Below are 19,056 nucleotides of genomic sequence, written 5' to 3'. Positions count from 1 at the left end.
CAGTTTTCTCCATTGAAATGAATGGAAAAGCCATTAATCCATTCTAGATCGCGAAGCTCTCCCACTGATTTCCATGGGGATGCCGTTTCCTCATTGAAAGCAATAGGATGCCGGCACCCCCAGTGATTTTTTTTTACATCATCCCTAGCTGTAGTAAAAAAAAAATGTAAAAAATATATACTCACCTGTCTGCCGCGGCTCAGGCACGTCTAGCCACCGCTTGTTCTCCCTGCATTTTAAATCCCCGTCTGCTGAAAAGCTTCAAAGCTGTGCAGGGAGAACAAGCGGCGGGCGGCTAGACGTGCCTGAGGCCCGTCAGCAGCGGACAGGTGACTATATATTTTTTACTACAGCTAGGGATGATTTTTAGGGAAGGGCTTATATTTAAAGCCCTTCCCCGAAAATCACTGCAAGGGTTGCCGGCAGCAGCAGCAGCTCCATTGAGAGCAAGGCTCTTAACTAGAGATGAGCGAACGTGTTCTTCCGAGCTTGATATTCGTGCGAATATTAGGGTGTTCGGGATGTTCGTTATTTGTAACGAACACCATGCGGTGTTCTGGTTACTTTCACTTCCTTCCCTGAGACATTAGCGCGCTTTTCTGGCCAATTGAAAGACAGGGAAGGCATTACAACTTCCCCCTGTGACATTCAAGCCCTATACCACCCCCCTGCTGTGAGTGGCTGGGAAGATCAGGTGTCACCCGAACATAAAAGTCGGCCCCTCCCGCGGTTCGCCTCAGATGCCGTGTGAGTTAGATGAGGGACAGTGCTGTTTGTACCGGAGCTGCTGTAGGGAAAGAATTGGTAGTTAGTGTAGGCTTCAAGACCCCCCAAAGGTCCTTATTAGGGCCACTGATAGCTGTGTGTTGGCTGCTGTTAGCAGTGGCAATTTTTTTTTTTCTCAAAATCGGCTCTGCAGAGCGTTGCACCTGGCATTAGGGACAGAAGTGCTGCATAGGCAGGGAGAGTGTTAGGAGTGAGTGTAGCCTTCAAGAACCTCAACGGTCCTTTCTAGGGCCATATTTAACCGTGTGCAGTACTGTCCAGGCTGCTGTTAGCTGTGCTGCATTTTTTTTTGCTTCTCAAAATCGCCTCTGCAGAGCATTGCACCCTCCATTGATACTGCAGGGAAAGAATTGTATAGGCAGGGCCACAACACAGTTATTATTCATTGAATATATGCAGTGCTGCCTTTTGCTTGTAAAACAAGTGAAAATAATTCTATTTGTCCTGCCTCTGTCCGTCCTAAGGGCGGTGGACACGTGTCGGCTGCGTGTGCAACCTGTAAAAATCAGACGCACCCAGCTACATTTTACTCCTGGCTTCGCCATTTGCTTTCCTTAATTGGGAAAAAAAATACCTGCTCTGCCACAGTTAATAACTCTGCTACCCTCACGTTCTGTGACACATTAGCAGGAAAACAGCACAGTTATTAAACTTCTCATGTTCATAGAATATACGCAGTGCTGCCTTTTGGTGCAAAAAAACGGAAAATAATTCTATTTGTCCTGCCTCTGTCCGTCCTAAGGGCGGTGGACACGTGTCGGCTGCGTGTGCAACCTGTAAAAATCAGACGCACCCAGCTACGTTTTACTCCTGGCTTCGCCATTTGCTTTCCTTAATTGGGAAAAAAAATACCTGCTCTGCCACAGTTAATAACTCTGCTACCCTCACGTTCTGTGACACATTAGCAGGAAAACAGCACAGTTATTAAACTTAGATTATACATTCACTAGAGGCAGTGGGGCCTTTCGTTTTCAAAAAAGGGAAAAAATTATATTTGGCCTGCAGTCTTGCGCCAATTTATTAGCTGCCTGTGAAATCAAATCACTGGTAATACAGCATGCTGAGGGGTAGGGGTAGGCCTAGAGGACGTGGACGCGGCCGAGGACGCGGAGGGCCAAGTCAGGGTGTGGGCACAGGCCGAGCTCCTGATCCAGGTGTGTCGCAGCCGACTGCTGCGGGATTAGGAGAGAGGCACGTTTCTGGTGTCCCCACATTCATCGCCCAATTAATGGGTCCACGCGGGAGACGGTTATTAGAAAATGAGCAGTGTGAGCAGGTCCTGTCCTGGATGGCAGAAAGTGCTTCGAGCAACCTATCGTCTACCCGCAGTTCTGCGCCGTCCACTGCTGCAAATCCGAATCCTCTGTCTGCTGCTCCTCCTTCCTCCCAGCCTCCTCACTCCACTACAATGACACCTGCTCAGGAGCGGGAACACTCCCAGGAACTGTTCTCGGGCCCCTGCTTAGATTGGGCAGCAGCGGTTCCTCTCCCACCAGAGGAGTTTATCGTCACTGATGCCCAACCATTCGAAAGTTCCCGGGGTCCGGGAGAAGAGGCTGGGGACTTCCGCCAACTGTCTCAACAACTTTCTGTGGGTGAGGAGGACGATGACGATCAGACACAGTTGTCTTGCAGTGAGGTAGTAGTAAGGGCAGTAAGTCCGAGGGAGCAGCGCACAGAGGATTCGGAGGAAGAGCAGCAGGACGATGAGGTGACTGACCCCACCTGGTGTGCAACGCTTACTCAGGAGGACAGGTCTTCAAAGGGGGAGTCAAGGGCATCAGCAGGGCAGGTTGCAAGAGGCAGTGCGGTGGCCAGGGGTAGAGGCAGGGCCAGACCGAATAATCCACCAAGTGTTTCCCAAAGCGCCCCCTCGCGCCATGCCACCCTGCAGAGGCCGAGGTGCTCTAAGGTCTGGCAGTTTTTCACAGAGACGCCTGACGACCGACGAACAGTGGTGTGCAACCTATGTCGCGCAAAGCTCAGCCGGGGAGCCAACACCAACAGCCTCACCACCACCACCATGCGCAGACATATGATGGCCAAGCACCCCGCAAGGTGGGACGAAGGCCGTTCAGCGCCTCCGGTTTGCACCCCTGCCTCTCCCCCTGTGCCCCAACCTGCCACTGAGATGCAACCCCCCTCTCAGGACACAGGCACTACCGTCTCCTGGCCTGCACCCACACCCTCACCTCCGCTGTCCTCGGCCCCATCCAGCAGTGTAGTTCAGCGCACCGTCCAGCCGTCGCTTGCGCAACTGTTGGAGCGCAAGCGCAAGTACGCCGCCACGCACCCGCACGCTCAAACGTTAACCGTCCGCATAGCAAAATTCATCAGCCTTGAGATGCTGCCGTATAGGGTTGTGGAAACTGAGTCCTTCAAAAGTATCATGGAGGCGGCGGCCCCGCGCTACTCAGTTCCCAGTCGCCACTACTTTTCCCGATGTGCCGTCCCAGCCCTGCACGACCACGTCTCCCGCAACATTGTACGCGCCCTCACCAACGCGGTTACTGCCACGGTCCACTTAACTACGGACACATGGACAAGCACAGGCGGGCAGGGCCACTACATCTCCCTGACGGCACATTGGGTGAATTTAGTGGAGGCTGGGACAGAGTCAGAGCCTGGGACCGCTCATGTTCTACCCACCCCCAGAATTGCGGGCCCCAGCTCGGTGGTGGTATCTGCGGAGGTGTATGCTTCCTCCACTAAAGCACCCTCCTCCTCCTCCTCCTCCTCCTCCTCCTCCTCTGTCTCGCAATCAAGATGTGTTAGCAGCAGCATGTCGCCAGCAGTCGGTGTCGCGTGGTGTGGCAGCACAGCGGTGGGCAAGCGTCAGCAGGCCGTGCTGAAACTACTCAGCTTAGGCGATAAGAGGCACACGGCCCACGAACTGCTGCAGGGTCTGACACAGCAGACCGACCGCTGGCTTGCGCCGCTGAGCCTCCAACCGGGCATGGTCGTGTGTGACAACGGCCGTAACCTGGTGGCGGCTCTGCAGCTCGGCAGCCTCACGCACGTGCCATGCCTGGCCCACGTCTTTAATTTGGTGGTTCAGCGCTTTCTGAAAAGCTACCCACGCTTGTCAGACCTGCTCGTAAAGGCGCGCCGGCTCTGCGCACATTTTCGCAAGTCCCACACGGACGCTGCCACCCTGCGCACCCTGCAACATCACTTTAAGCTGCCAGTGCACCGACTGCTGTGCGACGTGCCCACACGGTGGAACTCTACGCTCCACATGTTGGCCAGGCTCTATGAACAACGTAGAGCTATAGTCGAATACGAACTCCAACATGGGCGGCGCAGTGGGAGTCAGCCTCCTCAATTCCTTTCAGAAGAGTGGGCCTGGTTGGCAGACATCTGCCATGTCCTTGGTAATTTTGAGGAGTCTACCCAGGTGGTGAGCGGCGATGCTACAATCATTAGCGTCACCATTCCTCTGCTATGCATCTTGAGAAATTCCCTGCAAACCATAAAGGCAGCTGCTTTGCGCTCGGAAACGGGGGCGGGGGAAGACAGTATGCCGCTGGATAGTCAGGGCACCCTCCTGTCTATTTCTCAGCGCGTACAGGAGGAGGAGGAGGAGCATGAGGAGGATGAGGAGGAGGGGGAAGAGACAGCTTGGGCCGCTGCTGACGGTACACCGGCTGATTGCCTGTCATCCTTTCAGCGTGTATGGCCTGAGGAGGAGGAGGAGGAGGAGGAGGATCCTGAAAGTGATCTTCCTAGTGAAGACAGCCATGTGTTGCGTACAGGTACCCTGGCACACATGGCTGACTTCATGTTAGGATGCCTTTCTCGTGACCCTCGCGTTGCACGCATTCTGGCCACGACGGATTACTGGGTGTACACAATGCTCGATCCACGGTATAAGGATAACCTGCCCACTCTGATTCCCGAAGAGGAAAGGGGTTCGAGAGTGTTGCTATACCACAGGACCCTTGCGGACAAGCTGATGGTAAAATTCCCAGCCGACAGCGCTAGTGGCAGAAGGCGCAGTACCGAGGGCAAGGTAGCAGGGGATGTGCGTAGATCGAGCAGCATGTACATCCCAGGCAGTGCAACAGTCTTTAAGGGCCTGGCCAGCTTTATGGCTCCCCACCAAGACTGTGTCACCGCTCCCCAGTCACAGCTGAGTCGGCGGGAGCACTGTAAAAGGATGGTGAGGGAGTACGTAGCGGATCGCACGACCATCCTTGGTGACGCCTCTGCCCCCTACAACTACTGGGTGTCGAAGCTGGACACGTGGCCTGAACTAGCGCTGTATGCCCTGGAGGTGCTTGCTTGTCCTGCGGCTAGCGTCTTGTCGGAGAGGGTGTTTAGTGCGGCTGGGGGAATCATCACAGATAAGCGTAGCCGCTTGTCAACCGACAGTGCCGACAGGCTTACACTCATCAAGATGAACAAAGGCTGGATTTCGCCAGACTTCTGTTCTCCACCAGCGGACAGCAGCGATACGTAAGCAATACGTATTATGCACCCGCGGATGGAAGCTACGTTCTCTCTCACCATCCAAAACGGGGACATTTCTGCTTCATCAATCTGTGTCTAATATTCCTCCTCCTCCTCCTGCTCCTCCTCCTGAAACCTCACGTAATCACGCTGAACGGGCAATTTTTCTTAGGGCCACAAGGCTCACTCAAATAATTTTTCTGAACAATTTTTATAAGTTTCAATGCGCTTAAAAGCGTTGGAACTTTAACTTGAACCAATTTTTCGTTACACTGGGCTGCCTCCAGGCCTAGTTACCACTTAAGCCACATTAACCAAAGCGATTAATGGGTTTCACCTGCCCTCTTGGCTGGCCATGGCCAATTTTTCGGATGTACATTAGTACTGTTGATACAGCAATTTTTGTGGGCCCTCGCCTACAGTGTAATCAAATTAATTTTTAGCCCACCTGCATTACAGCTGACGTTACCTCAGCTGTGTTGGGCAATGCAATGGGATATTTTTATGTACCGCCGGTGGGTTCCAGGGAGCCACCCATGCTGTAGGTGCACACGGAGTTTTTAATACATCTGTACACTTCTAAAGAACCCCAGTCTGACTGGGGCATGCAGTGTGGGCCGAAGCCCACCTGTATTACGCACGACATTACTACCTCAGCTGTGTTGGGCAATGCAATGGGATATTTCTATGTACCGCCGGTGGCTTCCTGGCACCCACCCAGGCAGTGGGTCCACAGGGAGTTTAACCTACATGTGTCCACTTGTAAAGAACCCCAGTCTGACTGGGGCATGCAGTGTGGGCCGAAGCCCACCTGCATTAAGCACGACATTACTACCTCAGCTGTGTTGGGCAATGCAATGGGATATTTTTATGTACCGCCGGTGGGTTCCAGGGAGCCACCCATGCTGTAGGTGCACACGGAGTGTAACCTACATGTGTCCACTTGTAAAGAACCCCGGTCAGACTGGGGCATGCAGTGTGGGCCGAAGCCCACCTGTATTACGCACAACATTACTACCTCAGCTGTGTTGGGCAATGCAATGGGATATTTTTATGTACCGCCGGTGGGTTCCAGGGAGCCACCCATGCTGTAGGTGCACATGGAGTTTTTAATACATCTGTACACTTCTAAAGAACCCCAGTCTGACTGGGGCATGCAGTGTGGGCCGAAGCCCACCTGTATTACGCACGACATTACTACCTCAGCTGTGTTGGGCAATGCAATGGGATATTTCTATGTACCGCCAGTGGCTTCCTGGCACCCACCCAGGCAGTGGGTCCACAGGGAGTTTAACCTACATGTGTCCACTTGTAAAGAACCCCAGTCTGACTGGGGCATGCAGTGTGGGCCGAAGCCCACCTGCATTAAGCACGACATTACTACCTCAGCTGTGTTGGGCAATGCAATGGGATATTTTTATGTACCGCCGGTGGGTTCCAGGGAGCCACCCATGCTGTAGGTGCACACGGAGTGTAACCTACATGTGTCCACTTGTAAAGAACCCCGGTCAGACTGGGGCATGCAGTGTGGGCCGAAGCCCACCTGTATTACGCACGACATTACTACCTCAGCTGTGTTGGGCAATGCAATGGGATATTTTTATGTACCGCCGGTGGGTTCCAGGGAGCCACCCATGCTGTAGGTGCACACGGAGTTTTTAATACATCTGTACACTTCTAAAGAACCCCAGTCTGACTGGGGCATGCAGTGTGGGCCGCAGCCCACCTGTATTACGCACGACATTACTACCTCAGCTGTGTTGGGCAATGCAATGGGATATTTCTATGTACCGCCGGTGGCTTCCTGGCACCCACCCAGGCAGTGGGTCCACAGGGAGTTTAACCTACATGTGTCCACTTGTAAAGAACCCCAGTCTGACTGGGGCATGCAGTGTGGGCCGAAGCCCACCTGCATTAAGCACGACATTACTACCTCAGCTGTGTTGGGCAATGCAATGGGATATTTTTATGTACCGCCGGTGGGTTCCAGGGAGCCACCCATGCTGTAGGTGCACACGGAGTGTAACCTACATGTGTCCACTTGTAAAGAACCCCGGTCAGACTGGGGCATGCAGTGTGGGCCGAAGCCCACCTGTATTACGCACGACATTACTACCTCAGCTGTGTTGGGCAATGCAATGGGATATTTCTATGTACCGCCGGTGGCTTCCTGGCACCCACCCATGCTGTGGGTCGACAGGGACTTCACAATAGGGAGTTGTACCTGCCTGTGTCTATGAATTAAAAAGCCCGGTCTAACTGGGGCATGCAGACACCTTGACAGAATGAATAGTGTGTGGCACATAGGTTCCCCATTGCTATGCCTACGTGTGCAGCTCCTGATGGCGGTGGCACAGGATTCTATTTCTCATTGCTTCTGTACAGCATTGTGGGCTATCGCCCCACCCCTTTTAAAGAGGGCCGCTGCCTAGCCATGCCAACCCTCTGCAGTGTGTGCCTGCGGTTCCTCCTCATGGCAGACGCACTTCTAAATAGACATGAGTGTGGCGTGGCATGAGGGCAGCTGAAGGCTGCGCAGGGACACTTTGGTGTGCGCTGTGGGGGGGAGGGGGGGCGGTTGGTCAGCATGTAACCCAGGAGAAGTGGCAGTGGAGTGTCATGCAGGCAGTGATTGTGCTTTGTTGTAGCTAGTGTGGTGCTTAGCAAAGGTATGCCATGCTAATGAGGGCTTTTCAGAAGTAAAAGTTGTTGGGAGGGGGGGGGGCCCACTCTTGCCGGTATTGTGGCTTAATAGTGGGACCTGTGAACTTGAGATGCAGCCCAACATGTAGCCCCCCTATCCGTTTCTGTGTCATTCCCATCACTTTCTTGAATTGCCCAGATTTTCACACATGAAAACCTTAGCGAGCATCGGCGAAATACAAAAATGCTCTGGTCGCCCATTGACTTCAATGGGGTTCGTTGTTCGAAACGAACCCTCGAACATCGCGGGAAGTTCGTTCCGAATAACGAACACCCGAACATTTTGGTGTTCGCTCATCTCTACTCTTAACCCAAGTTTTTGCTCTTAAATCAAAGCACAAATTCAGAAGAGAGCCTGCTCTCAAGTCAAAAAGCTTGTAAGCTGAGGCACTCTTAACCCAAGGTATCACTGTATTAAAAAACTGACATTCAGAAAATAACAACAGAACAGAAAAAAATGAATATGTTTTACCATCTGATTTAAATTATTAAATCTAGATATGAGCGAGTATACGCGTTAAAGGCAATTGCTCGAGCGAGCATTGCCTTTAGCGAGTACCTGCCCACTCGAGACGGAAGGTTCGGGTGCCGGCGCAGGGGAGTGGTGAGTAGCGACAGTCAGCAGGAGGGAGCGGGGGGGAAAGAGGGAGAGAGAGATCTCCCCTCCTTTCCGCCCCGCTCTCCCCCGCAGCTCCCTGCCCGCTGCCGGCACCCGAACTTTCAGTCTCGAGCGGGGAGATCCTCGCTAAAGGCAATGCTCGCTCGAGCAATTGCCTTTAGCGAGTATACTCGCTCATCTCTAATTAAAACATAAAAGTGCTAAATTCCCTTAAACACTTGCATTCTTTTCCTGTGCATAATCAGCCAAAGAACAAATCTGCTTATGTCCTACAGTCCTAATGTTTGGGTTGTCCACTTGTAGACCATTAATAGTCTATCCTCAGGTTAAGCCATCAATAGTAGATCAACAGGGGCTGCCACCCAGGACCCCCTCTGATAAGCTTTTCACCAGGCTGATGTGCTTTGTACAGGGAGCTGATGTGTGCAGGAAGCGGACAGCCCCGTTACTACTGCAGTGGCCAGGCTTGGCATTACACGCAAATTTCCTATTCACTTTAATGGGAACTTTGCCTGCAATAGCAAGCCTGGCCATTGCAGTGGGAATGGAGTTGTCTGCTTCCTACAGAAATCAGCCCAGTGCACAAGTGCATTGGCCTGCTGAACAGCCGTTCAACAGGAATCAAGAGTGTCAGACCTTTAGGCCTCCTTCCCACGAACGGATTTACGCCGCGTAAATTCGCGGCAAAAATCCGCTGCGTGGCCCCCTGCTATTAGGTTCTATTGAACCTAATAGCACAATGCTCACGATGCGTAATTCCACCGCGGAATTACGCACCGCGATTTCTCCCGTCCTCACCCGCAGCATGCTCTATTTGCTGCGGGTGAGGACGGGCTGTACGCGCTGACGGCTTCTATTGCAGTCAATGGAAGCCGTCCGTTCACGCTATCTCCCGCTGCAACCAGCGGGAGATAGCGTGAAAAAACGCTTCCCCACCTACCGCCGCAGCGTCATTTGACGCGGCCGGCGCGTCACGTGACACTGCCGGCCGCGTCACGTGACGCGGTGGGCGTGTCACACGACGCGACGGCGGTGGGCGGGGAAGCGTTTTCACGCTATCTCCCGCAGGTAAGTATAGGGGCTCTGGGGGGCGCCGTGACGGGCTTCACTGCGTAATATTACGCGGCGGAGCCCGTCACGCTCGTGGGAAGGAGGCCTTACTGATTTACTTTTGATGGCCTATTGTGCAGATAAGCCATGAATAGTTTACAACTGGACAACCCCTCAAAGGCACTATGTAAAGAGGGTCCCTGTTAATAGCAAAACTCCCAAGCTGAACTAACAAAACAACAAAAAACTTGTATTAACTATTCCAAAAAAGTCACTCAATATTTCAGATATTCAGAATCTAAAGATCTCTAGTACAGGGTAGACCACGGGAAAAATAGCCCACTGCTGAATCAGGCACTACACTCTTTGGATAAGGCAACTTATCTGGCAAAGTCATGTTGCCCCATGTCCAGTGTTCTGGCTTTATCTTACTTGCTGTCTAGTGCTACTGTGCACATTGCATTGAGATAATAATGTAATACAGTTAAACACATAATTTACTGTACATAGTTGCTGATTGTAATTGCTAGAAGACTTTTGGACTTATTGCTGTACTTTACGACAGACGAAGTGGGGTTTCATTTATCAGGTGACATGATTTCACAGAATACGAAATACTAGTCTACTGAAAATACTCACCAGACTCACAAAACACCATTGGCTGACCAAAAAATTGGTGTTTGGTACGCAGTGTCATAAACACGAATAATGATCCCAATTTTCTTTGAATCAACTGTGAATGCCACCGTTTATCTGGACATGTTTGAACAGTTTTACAACCAACTAACACCAAAAGAAAGCATGACCTGCTTTTTTCCAATATGCCACACCTCCAGCAACTCACTAGAATGGGTTCATGAACTCTTTATGGAGCAGCAAACTGTGAGCAAGGGGTTATGGCTGCCACATTCCCTGGACTTGTCCACATGCAATTTTTATCTGGGGGAAATTTGAAGCACAAACTGTATGCCAATAATCCACATACCCTGGATGAACTCAAGGAAAACATCATGAACACTATCTGCAGCATCACAGTTGAAGAGCTGCAGGCAGTATCAGCCAACATGTTGCGACATGCCCAGAGATGTATAGAAGTGAATGGGGACCATGTCCGGCATCTGTTTTAACATGCAGGTAAATCAATAAATCTTTGGTAAAAAAACAATCCACTTGCTCGTTCTTCCTTTCGCAGTATTGTCAGAGGCAGGCTACTTTTCCATGGCCCACTCTGTCTAATAGATTGCAGCCCTGTTTCTTCATGTGGGGATTTTTTTTCAGTTTATACAAAGAACAGCTTTACTGTGTCAGTTTCTATTTAATGCCTGTTTTCACTTTTGGTGAATTATAACTAATCCTACTATTTGCAGATTGTGTATATAGCTAAAACGTCAGACAGCACATATACAATGTCTATCATTAAAATTGAAAATGTTCTGAAAGGCACTGCTCACTCATCACTGGTTACAATTTCAGTGGCAAATTCACTGCTGAATTGTTAATGCTTTATGGCTTTCTTTCCTTAATCACTTATGCTTTCACGGCTGACTTTTTACCTTAGGAAAATGAAAGTCTGATTGCACACAGCAGGGAAAATGGCTCCATTATTTCATTGCATTGTTTGAGTCATTCGATACCAGCATTATTTTTTTATTAAGCGGCAATGATTGAAAAGTTCTGACATTTCAATTACTTATAGCAGGATGGCATGTTGGCAGGGAAACACACTAATAAAAAGCCAAGATTAATCTTACATTTTTGTACATTGTTTCATTTTGAAAATGGTGTCATGAATGTTTTCAATGCCCTCAAAGCAAAACTTGGCATTGCATCTGCTTGTTGCTCTGTGCAATATTTTCCAGTTGTCTGTGTATGAAAACAAGTTAGAATAAAAGTGTAAAGGCACGTTTACACGCAAAGACAATCTTTCAAACGATTGAAAGATTGACACTTTTAGCGATCATTTTGCATAAAATGTTAATGGACACTAAAGTCCATTAACACTTTATTAGCTTCATTTGCATGTAAAATGGTCTCTGGGAGCTGTTTGCAGATCATAGCATGTGGTCTGAGCTCTGCACACAGCTGCTTTCTTCTGGTACGGGCTATCGGCAGAATACAATGTAATCTCAGACTCCCATGCAGAACACAGCGTGCAGTCCCTGTTATCATTGTGATTTTTACTGTTACTAGCAGGCAGGTGTTATGGTATGTGATTGTGATTTCCCCACTGTATCAAAAAAGAAAGAATTGGCTTCTATCTCATTGTTTTTTTTTTTGCCTTCCTCTGGATCAACATTCAGGGGTAGTAGGCTGAACTGCATGGACATATGTCTTTTTTCGGCCTTAAATACTATGTTACTATGTTAGATGTCATGCACACAGCAAAGTCGTGCAAAACGCAGTACATAGGCACATGAAGTACTCTGCAGCTCAGTAGTATATAATATAACATTGTGATGGAACATGCCAGACAGAAAACAAATCTCTGAAACAAGAGATAATAGAATTTGGAGTCCCCTGTGCACCTCTGTAGGGGCCTATCTACAGCCCTGTACAAATCGGAGCCATAATATGGTTGTGGGCATAAGACCGTAGTCTGCCATTAAAAACATCTTTAAAGTGAACCTGTTAGCTTGAACATGCTGCGCAAACTGCAGGCATCGTGTTATAGAACAAGAGGCGCAAACTGATAGTTTTATGGGAAAAGATTCAGTATAACTTGTATATTTTTCACTTACATCTCTGCTCAGTGATTGCCAGCTATCTGTATATAAATGTGCCTATAGAGGGAGCTGTCAATCACTGATAGGACCGCCCCCTGGACCTCTAACTTCAGAATGGGCAGACTTTAAATGCATAAAATTCATATTATACCGAATATTTTCCAATAAACCTATATATTAGCCTGCTGAGCTCCTCTCACTCTATAACATGATGCTTGTAGGGTAGAATATACATTTTAAATGTGACAAGTTCCCTTTAAAGTTTGAAAAGTGGTTATTTCCTTTTATATTTACAGCTGGTGCCTGTTTTTTTCTTCAATTCATTCATTTCAGATCTGACATTATTAGGTTATGTTAAGAAACCTAGAAAGTTAACAATTTTATTATTATGTAAAGTAGTCTAGGGACCCAGTGATACCAATAAGAAGCATTACTGGTTGCTTCTCAAATTGGAAAGCCATAGCATATGTTCTCTCTGAACCCATCCATCATCATCTAATACAAAATGAACCCATCGCTAAACAGTTTGAAGATAGTTTATATTAGTAGTATATCACAGTAGGTACAGTTCACCTAATGCACAACAGTCTAGTATCTGTAGCCTAGTGTTAGTTTCCATTTTAGCAGAAGGAATTTGGGCTATGTCCATACTACGCTTGGAGTGTACCATAATGTATAATCTGCCAATATTTCTGCTCAAAGACTTCAATGGGCAAACATATGACAAAAGGGCGTTCTTTTGCCACATGTTTGGTTAGGGATCCTTGAAAAGTGTAGTCAATTGCATTTTACTTTATACAGAAAAATATTATGCTGAGGATATTTAGCTTAAAGGGGTTCTGCCATTAGAAAAGAAATCAATACTTACCCATTCCTCCCCCGTCAGTCTTCTTACCACACCTTCTCCTCGCGATCTTCCCCTGGCTTCCCCAGTCCCCTGGTTCACATCACCTCCAGCCTCCCGAATCCTCTTCTTCCTGTGATGTTACATACATTCTTGGCAGTCATCTTCCTGCAGGTCAATGTACACTGCGTCACTAGTGGCGTAGCATTCACTGCCTAGCAGGGGCTGCCAAATCCTATGCCGAAACTGTGCATGCATGCTGCTTCGCCGCAAGTGTTCATATGCTATTGCAGAGAGACAGTGGCAAGTGCAGTCTCGGCTATAGCTCGGCATACAAGTTGGCATTCCCTGCTAGGCAGTGAACGCTATGCCACTAGTGACTGGGTACACTGACCTACCGGAAGGAGAATGCCGAGAATGTACACTCCATTACAGGACGTAACCCGGGGGACTGGAGGAGCCAAAAGAAGATCAGGGAGGAGAGGATGGGGTAAACAGACTTCCTGGGAAGGAATAGGTATGCATTGATTTTTTTTTCCTTCTAAAGACAAATCCCCTTTCATTTTGTTCATTTGTTGTATAAGTGGCGAATAATATATTCCTAGAGAAGCCATGCAAGCATTTAGTCAAAACCCGGAATGGATTATCAAAGAATAAGACCATTGATTTCCGTTGGGAGGTTTGTGCAGATTTTGCTGTGGATTCCACTGAGGATTTCATTCTTTCCACAGCAGTAGAGCATCAAAGAGAAAAGTAACTACAATAATAATTGGCATCCTTACCTTTACTAAGAATGCCTGACAGTCACTGACATAATCATATTCCAAACCATCAAAAGTGTAATAATGGCGATCACCATATACAGTACACACCGAGGGACATGGATAACTGGTGCAATTAAAGATTCCTCTTTTACAAACACTACAAGAAACAAGACATAAACAAGAAAGTCATTAATGCCAAGCAACATTTTACCAGACTTGTATTTTATTGTAATATTGCATATCTTCAGATATCCTGGTTTTATTACAACTTTACCGCTTATTCCAAGGTTTTGCAAATATGTGACAACAAATGTTGACGTGTGAACACAGCCTTCTGGTTTACATAGGTTCATTACTTACCATCTATGGGCCTTATTTACTCTAATGGTATGTTATAAAGCATGTGTGTAACCCCTCAGCCTGTGTAAAGGCCTTTCTGCACAGGACGGCTGCCAGGTGCTGAGGTGCCCGACATTCACCCCAGCGACGATCGCTCATGTTTGCACAGGTCGATGTAGCGGCAGACCAACAATTATTTTATGGCCTGCATGATTATTTTATGGCAATTTATCGCTGATCGTTCTTTCACTGCATGTGCTGATACAGCACAATTATAGTGCAAAACGCTCAATCTAACAAGCAGTTTGCACTATAATAGTGCCCGGGAAAAGGGTCTTAAAGACAAATTTGCATACAACATATCTGTTGCAAAAAGGTCTGAAATGTAGTTGTTTTGGCAGAAAACACAGTGATTTCTGCAGCCTCCATTCAGATGAATTGAGCAGTCACAGAAATTTCTACAAATCTGCCATGTGTGACTGTACCCTAGAAATATGGAGAGTACTTTAAAATGTACCTCTGATAATAGACAACCTTCTATAAATCAATAGCACAAGAAAATATAAGAAACTTTGCAATATATCTTATTAGAGAACAATTCTCCACTTATAGGGCTCCTTTCCTCTTCCCACTGACTCCTTAGCTCCCTAATTCTTCACTCACTCTGAATGCAGTGATAAAATGTGTCTCAAGAAAAGATATGTCTTTTAAGCTTCACTGAGAGATCAGATTACAGTCAATGGCTTCTTACTCACATAGCCTGTTACTGTATTTCTTGATAGTGGGGCCTTACCCATGGCAAGCGAAAAGGGTATATAAAAAACCCATGCCTGTGTTGAAAGGTGGGCACTGCTGACCTAGCGTGCAAAGCTTATGACCACCACAAATCTTAATAATCATTGTATGCAGTAGCTGCATATGCATTGTATAGCTATATTCTTAATTACATGTTGTATGTATCTTCTATTTGGTCAATTTATGTTGTGATTTGACCACTGAATGCATTTACTTTGGCATTGTGTGGCACTACTACATGGGCACTGTACAGTATATTACTTTAGTGTATAGTGATGTAGTACTCTAAAATGCTGTTGTTTATTTAACTGTAAAGAAGTATTATTTGACCAACGTAGAGCACTTTTAATTTGTTGCCCTGCTATATGTTACTTAGAATTAGCCATTGTATAGTATGGACATTTGTACATTCTATCACACTACACCATATAATTAGAGATAGGTCCAAAAATCAGGTATCACATGGGACCTTATTAAAAGAAAGGCAGGTTGTCTTTGAACATCCCCTTAACGGATTACCACTAGAGATGAACGAGCATACTCGCTAAGGAGAATTGCTCAAGCGAGCATTGTCCTTAGCGAGTACCTGCCCGCTCGGAAGAAAAGGTTCGGGTGCCGGCGCGGGTGAGAGGTGAGTTGCGGGAGTGAGCAGGGGGGAGCGGGGGTTTGAGAGGGAGAGAGAGATCTCCCCTCCATTCCCCCCTGCTCTCCCCAGCCACTCCTCGCCCCCTGCCGGCACTCGAACCTTTTCTTCGGAGCGGGCAGGTACTCGCTAAGGACAATGCTCGCTCGAGCAATTGTCCTTAGCGAGTATGTTCACTCATCTCTAATTACCACACTCTCTTATCTTCATCCACTTCTTATGTCCTATTCCATCCCATGTCTTACTGCTGAGCACTTTTTGATTTTTAACTATATACTTTTGGTATAACAATGCTTCTAGATAATTGATCTGTTTTATAGTAATAGTCTTTGTAAGCTAATCTTTATTGATATCACAGACAGACAAATATATTCATTACTATATTTTATACCTACCATGTGTAACATGGTGTAGATATCACTTCCCCAGACAAGTATTCCCAATCCTTCCATGTACATGGACAGCTATCTGGTACATAGCATTTCCCTTTATGCTCTGCCATGCTATAGAAATAGATAAAAACAACACAAAAGCATAAATATGTGTAGAAGAACATTATATAAGCACATGGCTATTATGAGCCTTCCTACTTACCCTGGCGGACAAATGCAACCACTGGCACATGGTGGTGATGGGACACATGTAAAATTCATAGCCAAGTTAGCACATGTAACTTCACAGTTGACGCCAGCAGATGGTAAGCCTAGTACAGGGTTTCTGCAATCGAAATAAGTCTTTCCTTCTGGACATGTGTGACCTTCAATATAGAATAACAACAAAGAAAGTATGGCTCTTCATGCTGCATTACAAATGAGTCAAAACCTGCTTCAAAGTGGTTGTCTGCAACTTTTTTTTTTGATGACCTATCCTGAGGATAGGTCATCAGTAGATGATTGGCAGGGGTCTACCACTAGGGATTCTCATCAATCACCTGACTTCAATGGGAGCTGTGCCTGCAGTATTAGCCCCGGCTGCTGCAATATAGACAGCATTATCTGCTTCCAGCACTGTTGATACTGACAGCGGTGACAGAGTCCTGGACAACTCCTCTAAAGGCCCATTTAGACACAATGATTCTCGCTCAAAGTCATCTTTTGAGGGATAACTGTTGTGTCTAAGTGCACGGACATCGAGCAGTTTTCTTGCATGATTCATTCCTCGCTCAATTCTAGTTTTCTATAATTGAGAGATGAACTCTTATCAGTGGTGCAGGCTGTTATCACAGTCGGCAGCATTGATAAGATTCTTTCAGCTCGTATCCCGCTGGTAATTCACAGCGGGACAAGAGCTGTAAGCACGGAGAACAATGCAGTTGCTTGCTTATGCAAAACAGCTGTATTGTTTGCCCAGCGATAGTTGCGGACTCCCGCTCCATCTGAGCGCTTTAGTAGCTAATTAGCTACTATAGACTATGCAAAGATGATCGCTCAAAACTGTCACTCAAACTGTCGTTTGAGCGACTTTTGAGCGATCATCTGTCAGTGTAAATGGGGTCTAAGAGAGCAAAACAATGTAGCAACACTGGCAAGATAGTGATATGTATACAGATAGTGCTTAGTTTCTAGACTTTTTAAATGATACTTTTATTAATTTTTGTAATAGTATGATACCAATATTTGCATATTATTTGAAAACCTACAAAATGTATAGGATATAGTACATTCTACAGAATAAAAAGGTGATCAGGTGTCTAGACGCTTAAGAGAGAGTACCGTGATGTCTATTTTCAATACTGGACACATCTCTTTATTTTCTTTATATTGATATAGAAGGTTCCATCCTAGTTAATGAACTTCAGTGATATCGTTCAGTGTAAATTTGCTGATGTCATTTTGCAAGCTAACTATAGGTTTTAAACCGTTCCAATCCAATTTGTTTCCTGGTTTTCCTAGGGGGCTTACTCTTTCTGCTGTTATACAACAGCGCTATATGCTGGCTTAAGCCAGTACTGCATGAGGTGACACGTTGGATAGGCTCCGACAGCAGAGAGGCTGGCAATATACAGTAAGAGAACCGCGACAGACGTCTTCCAACATCAGAGCTGTACAGCCTTAAATCATAATGTCTTTAGACGTCAGACAGTGGATTGGGAAGGGTTAAGGGGTTGTCCCAAGACTGACACTTATAAGTCCTCCACAAAGAAAGAGTCTTTTCCACCCATAACAAGCATCGATCAATGATATCAGCATGTCCATCAGCAATCCTTATTTCCATTTCATTGTAGCAATCACTGTGCTTGTATGTGACTAAACAATTCTTCATACACATAGTTTCATTATTGTTAGGCTAGTTTCACACAGGCGATCGCAATTTTCCCACATTTTTGTTCCTGCGATTTTTGAGTGTCAGCTATGCTTTTTTTAAGAATAATCTTGCATCGCTGCCGCCTGCGTTAAAATCGTATGAGAAAATTGCGCTTTTTTAAGCGCAAAAGTCAATAGGACTTTCTAATGTTAAAATTGCATCACGACGCAAGTTTATTGCATTGCGCTGTGATAAAAAAGGAGGCTCCATAGGGAAACATGGGAGATAAGAAAAAATGCAAAACTCTGAAAGATAGGAAATGCTGCAATTTTTTTTTCACTCAACATAGCATGAGTGAAAACATCGCTAATGGAAAGGAAACCATTGAAAATCATTGGCTTCATAATCTGCTGTTTTACTGACTCTTGCGCAATTTTCTCGCACGTGTGAAACCAGCCTTAGCAGCACATCCCCTATTTACATGTGTAGATGTGCTGCCAGCAAACAATGATTCTTCTGTCATCTGATAGGTTCAATATTTACGTGAGGCAATGATGGAGAACAAATGTTCATATGAACGCTCATTCAGCTAATCACTGACCCATGTAAAAGGGCTTTAAATTATAGATATCTGATTGCTCTAGTCCTACTGATCACTAGAAGGGGATCCTAAGCCCCGCAGTGAAGAGGAGTTTGATCAGAGCAGTAATCCGGCTTGTGTGCTATCACTTCATTCAAAGTCTACAGAATTGACGGAGATGGCCGAGTACAAGACTCACCTATCTCCATCAGGCCCATTGATTGTAGAGAGGTGATAACTGTCTATGCTGAGATAACCCCTTTAAGTACATGGGTCATGGACAGATGTGTCATACAGTATATTGCGCATCAAATCCTTGACTTAAAAACAGTACAATGTGCAATCTGGAGTCAACAAAAATGCTACTGCATTCCCTCATCATCACTTGCCTAGATTACTGCAGCCTCCTGTCTGATACTCTTGTACCCCTCCAATCCACATCTCCTTGCATTATTCGTGACAACTTAGTTTTTCAAATCTTAATGGAAATTTGTGTTCATATGTTAGGCAAAAA

At 46.7% G+C, this 19,056-nt stretch overlaps 1 protein-coding gene across 1 annotated transcript in view; it reads right to left on the bottom strand.

The window, feature by feature from the left end:
- The window catches only part of OTOGL (otogelin like), a 205,614-nt gene that overhangs the window by 133,152 nt on the left and 53,406 nt on the right, over positions 1-19,056 (bottom strand). The window contains exons 25-27 of the mRNA XM_066589295.1: positions 16,313-16,475; positions 16,114-16,221; positions 13,960-14,098 (exon numbers count right to left, since the gene is read on the bottom strand). Coding sequence (XP_066445392.1) covers positions 13,960-14,098; positions 16,114-16,221; positions 16,313-16,475 — 410 coding nt within the window. The remainder of the gene's footprint in view (positions 1-13,959; positions 14,099-16,113; positions 16,222-16,312; positions 16,476-19,056) is intronic.

Source organism: Eleutherodactylus coqui, chromosome 2 (assembly GCF_035609145.1).
Source record: "Eleutherodactylus coqui strain aEleCoq1 chromosome 2, aEleCoq1.hap1, whole genome shotgun sequence".
NCBI classification, from domain to species: Eukaryota; Metazoa; Chordata; class Amphibia; order Anura; family Eleutherodactylidae; genus Eleutherodactylus; species Eleutherodactylus coqui.
Note: the sequence above shows the minus strand (reverse complement) of the source record. Positions and strands in the feature narration are given on the sequence as shown.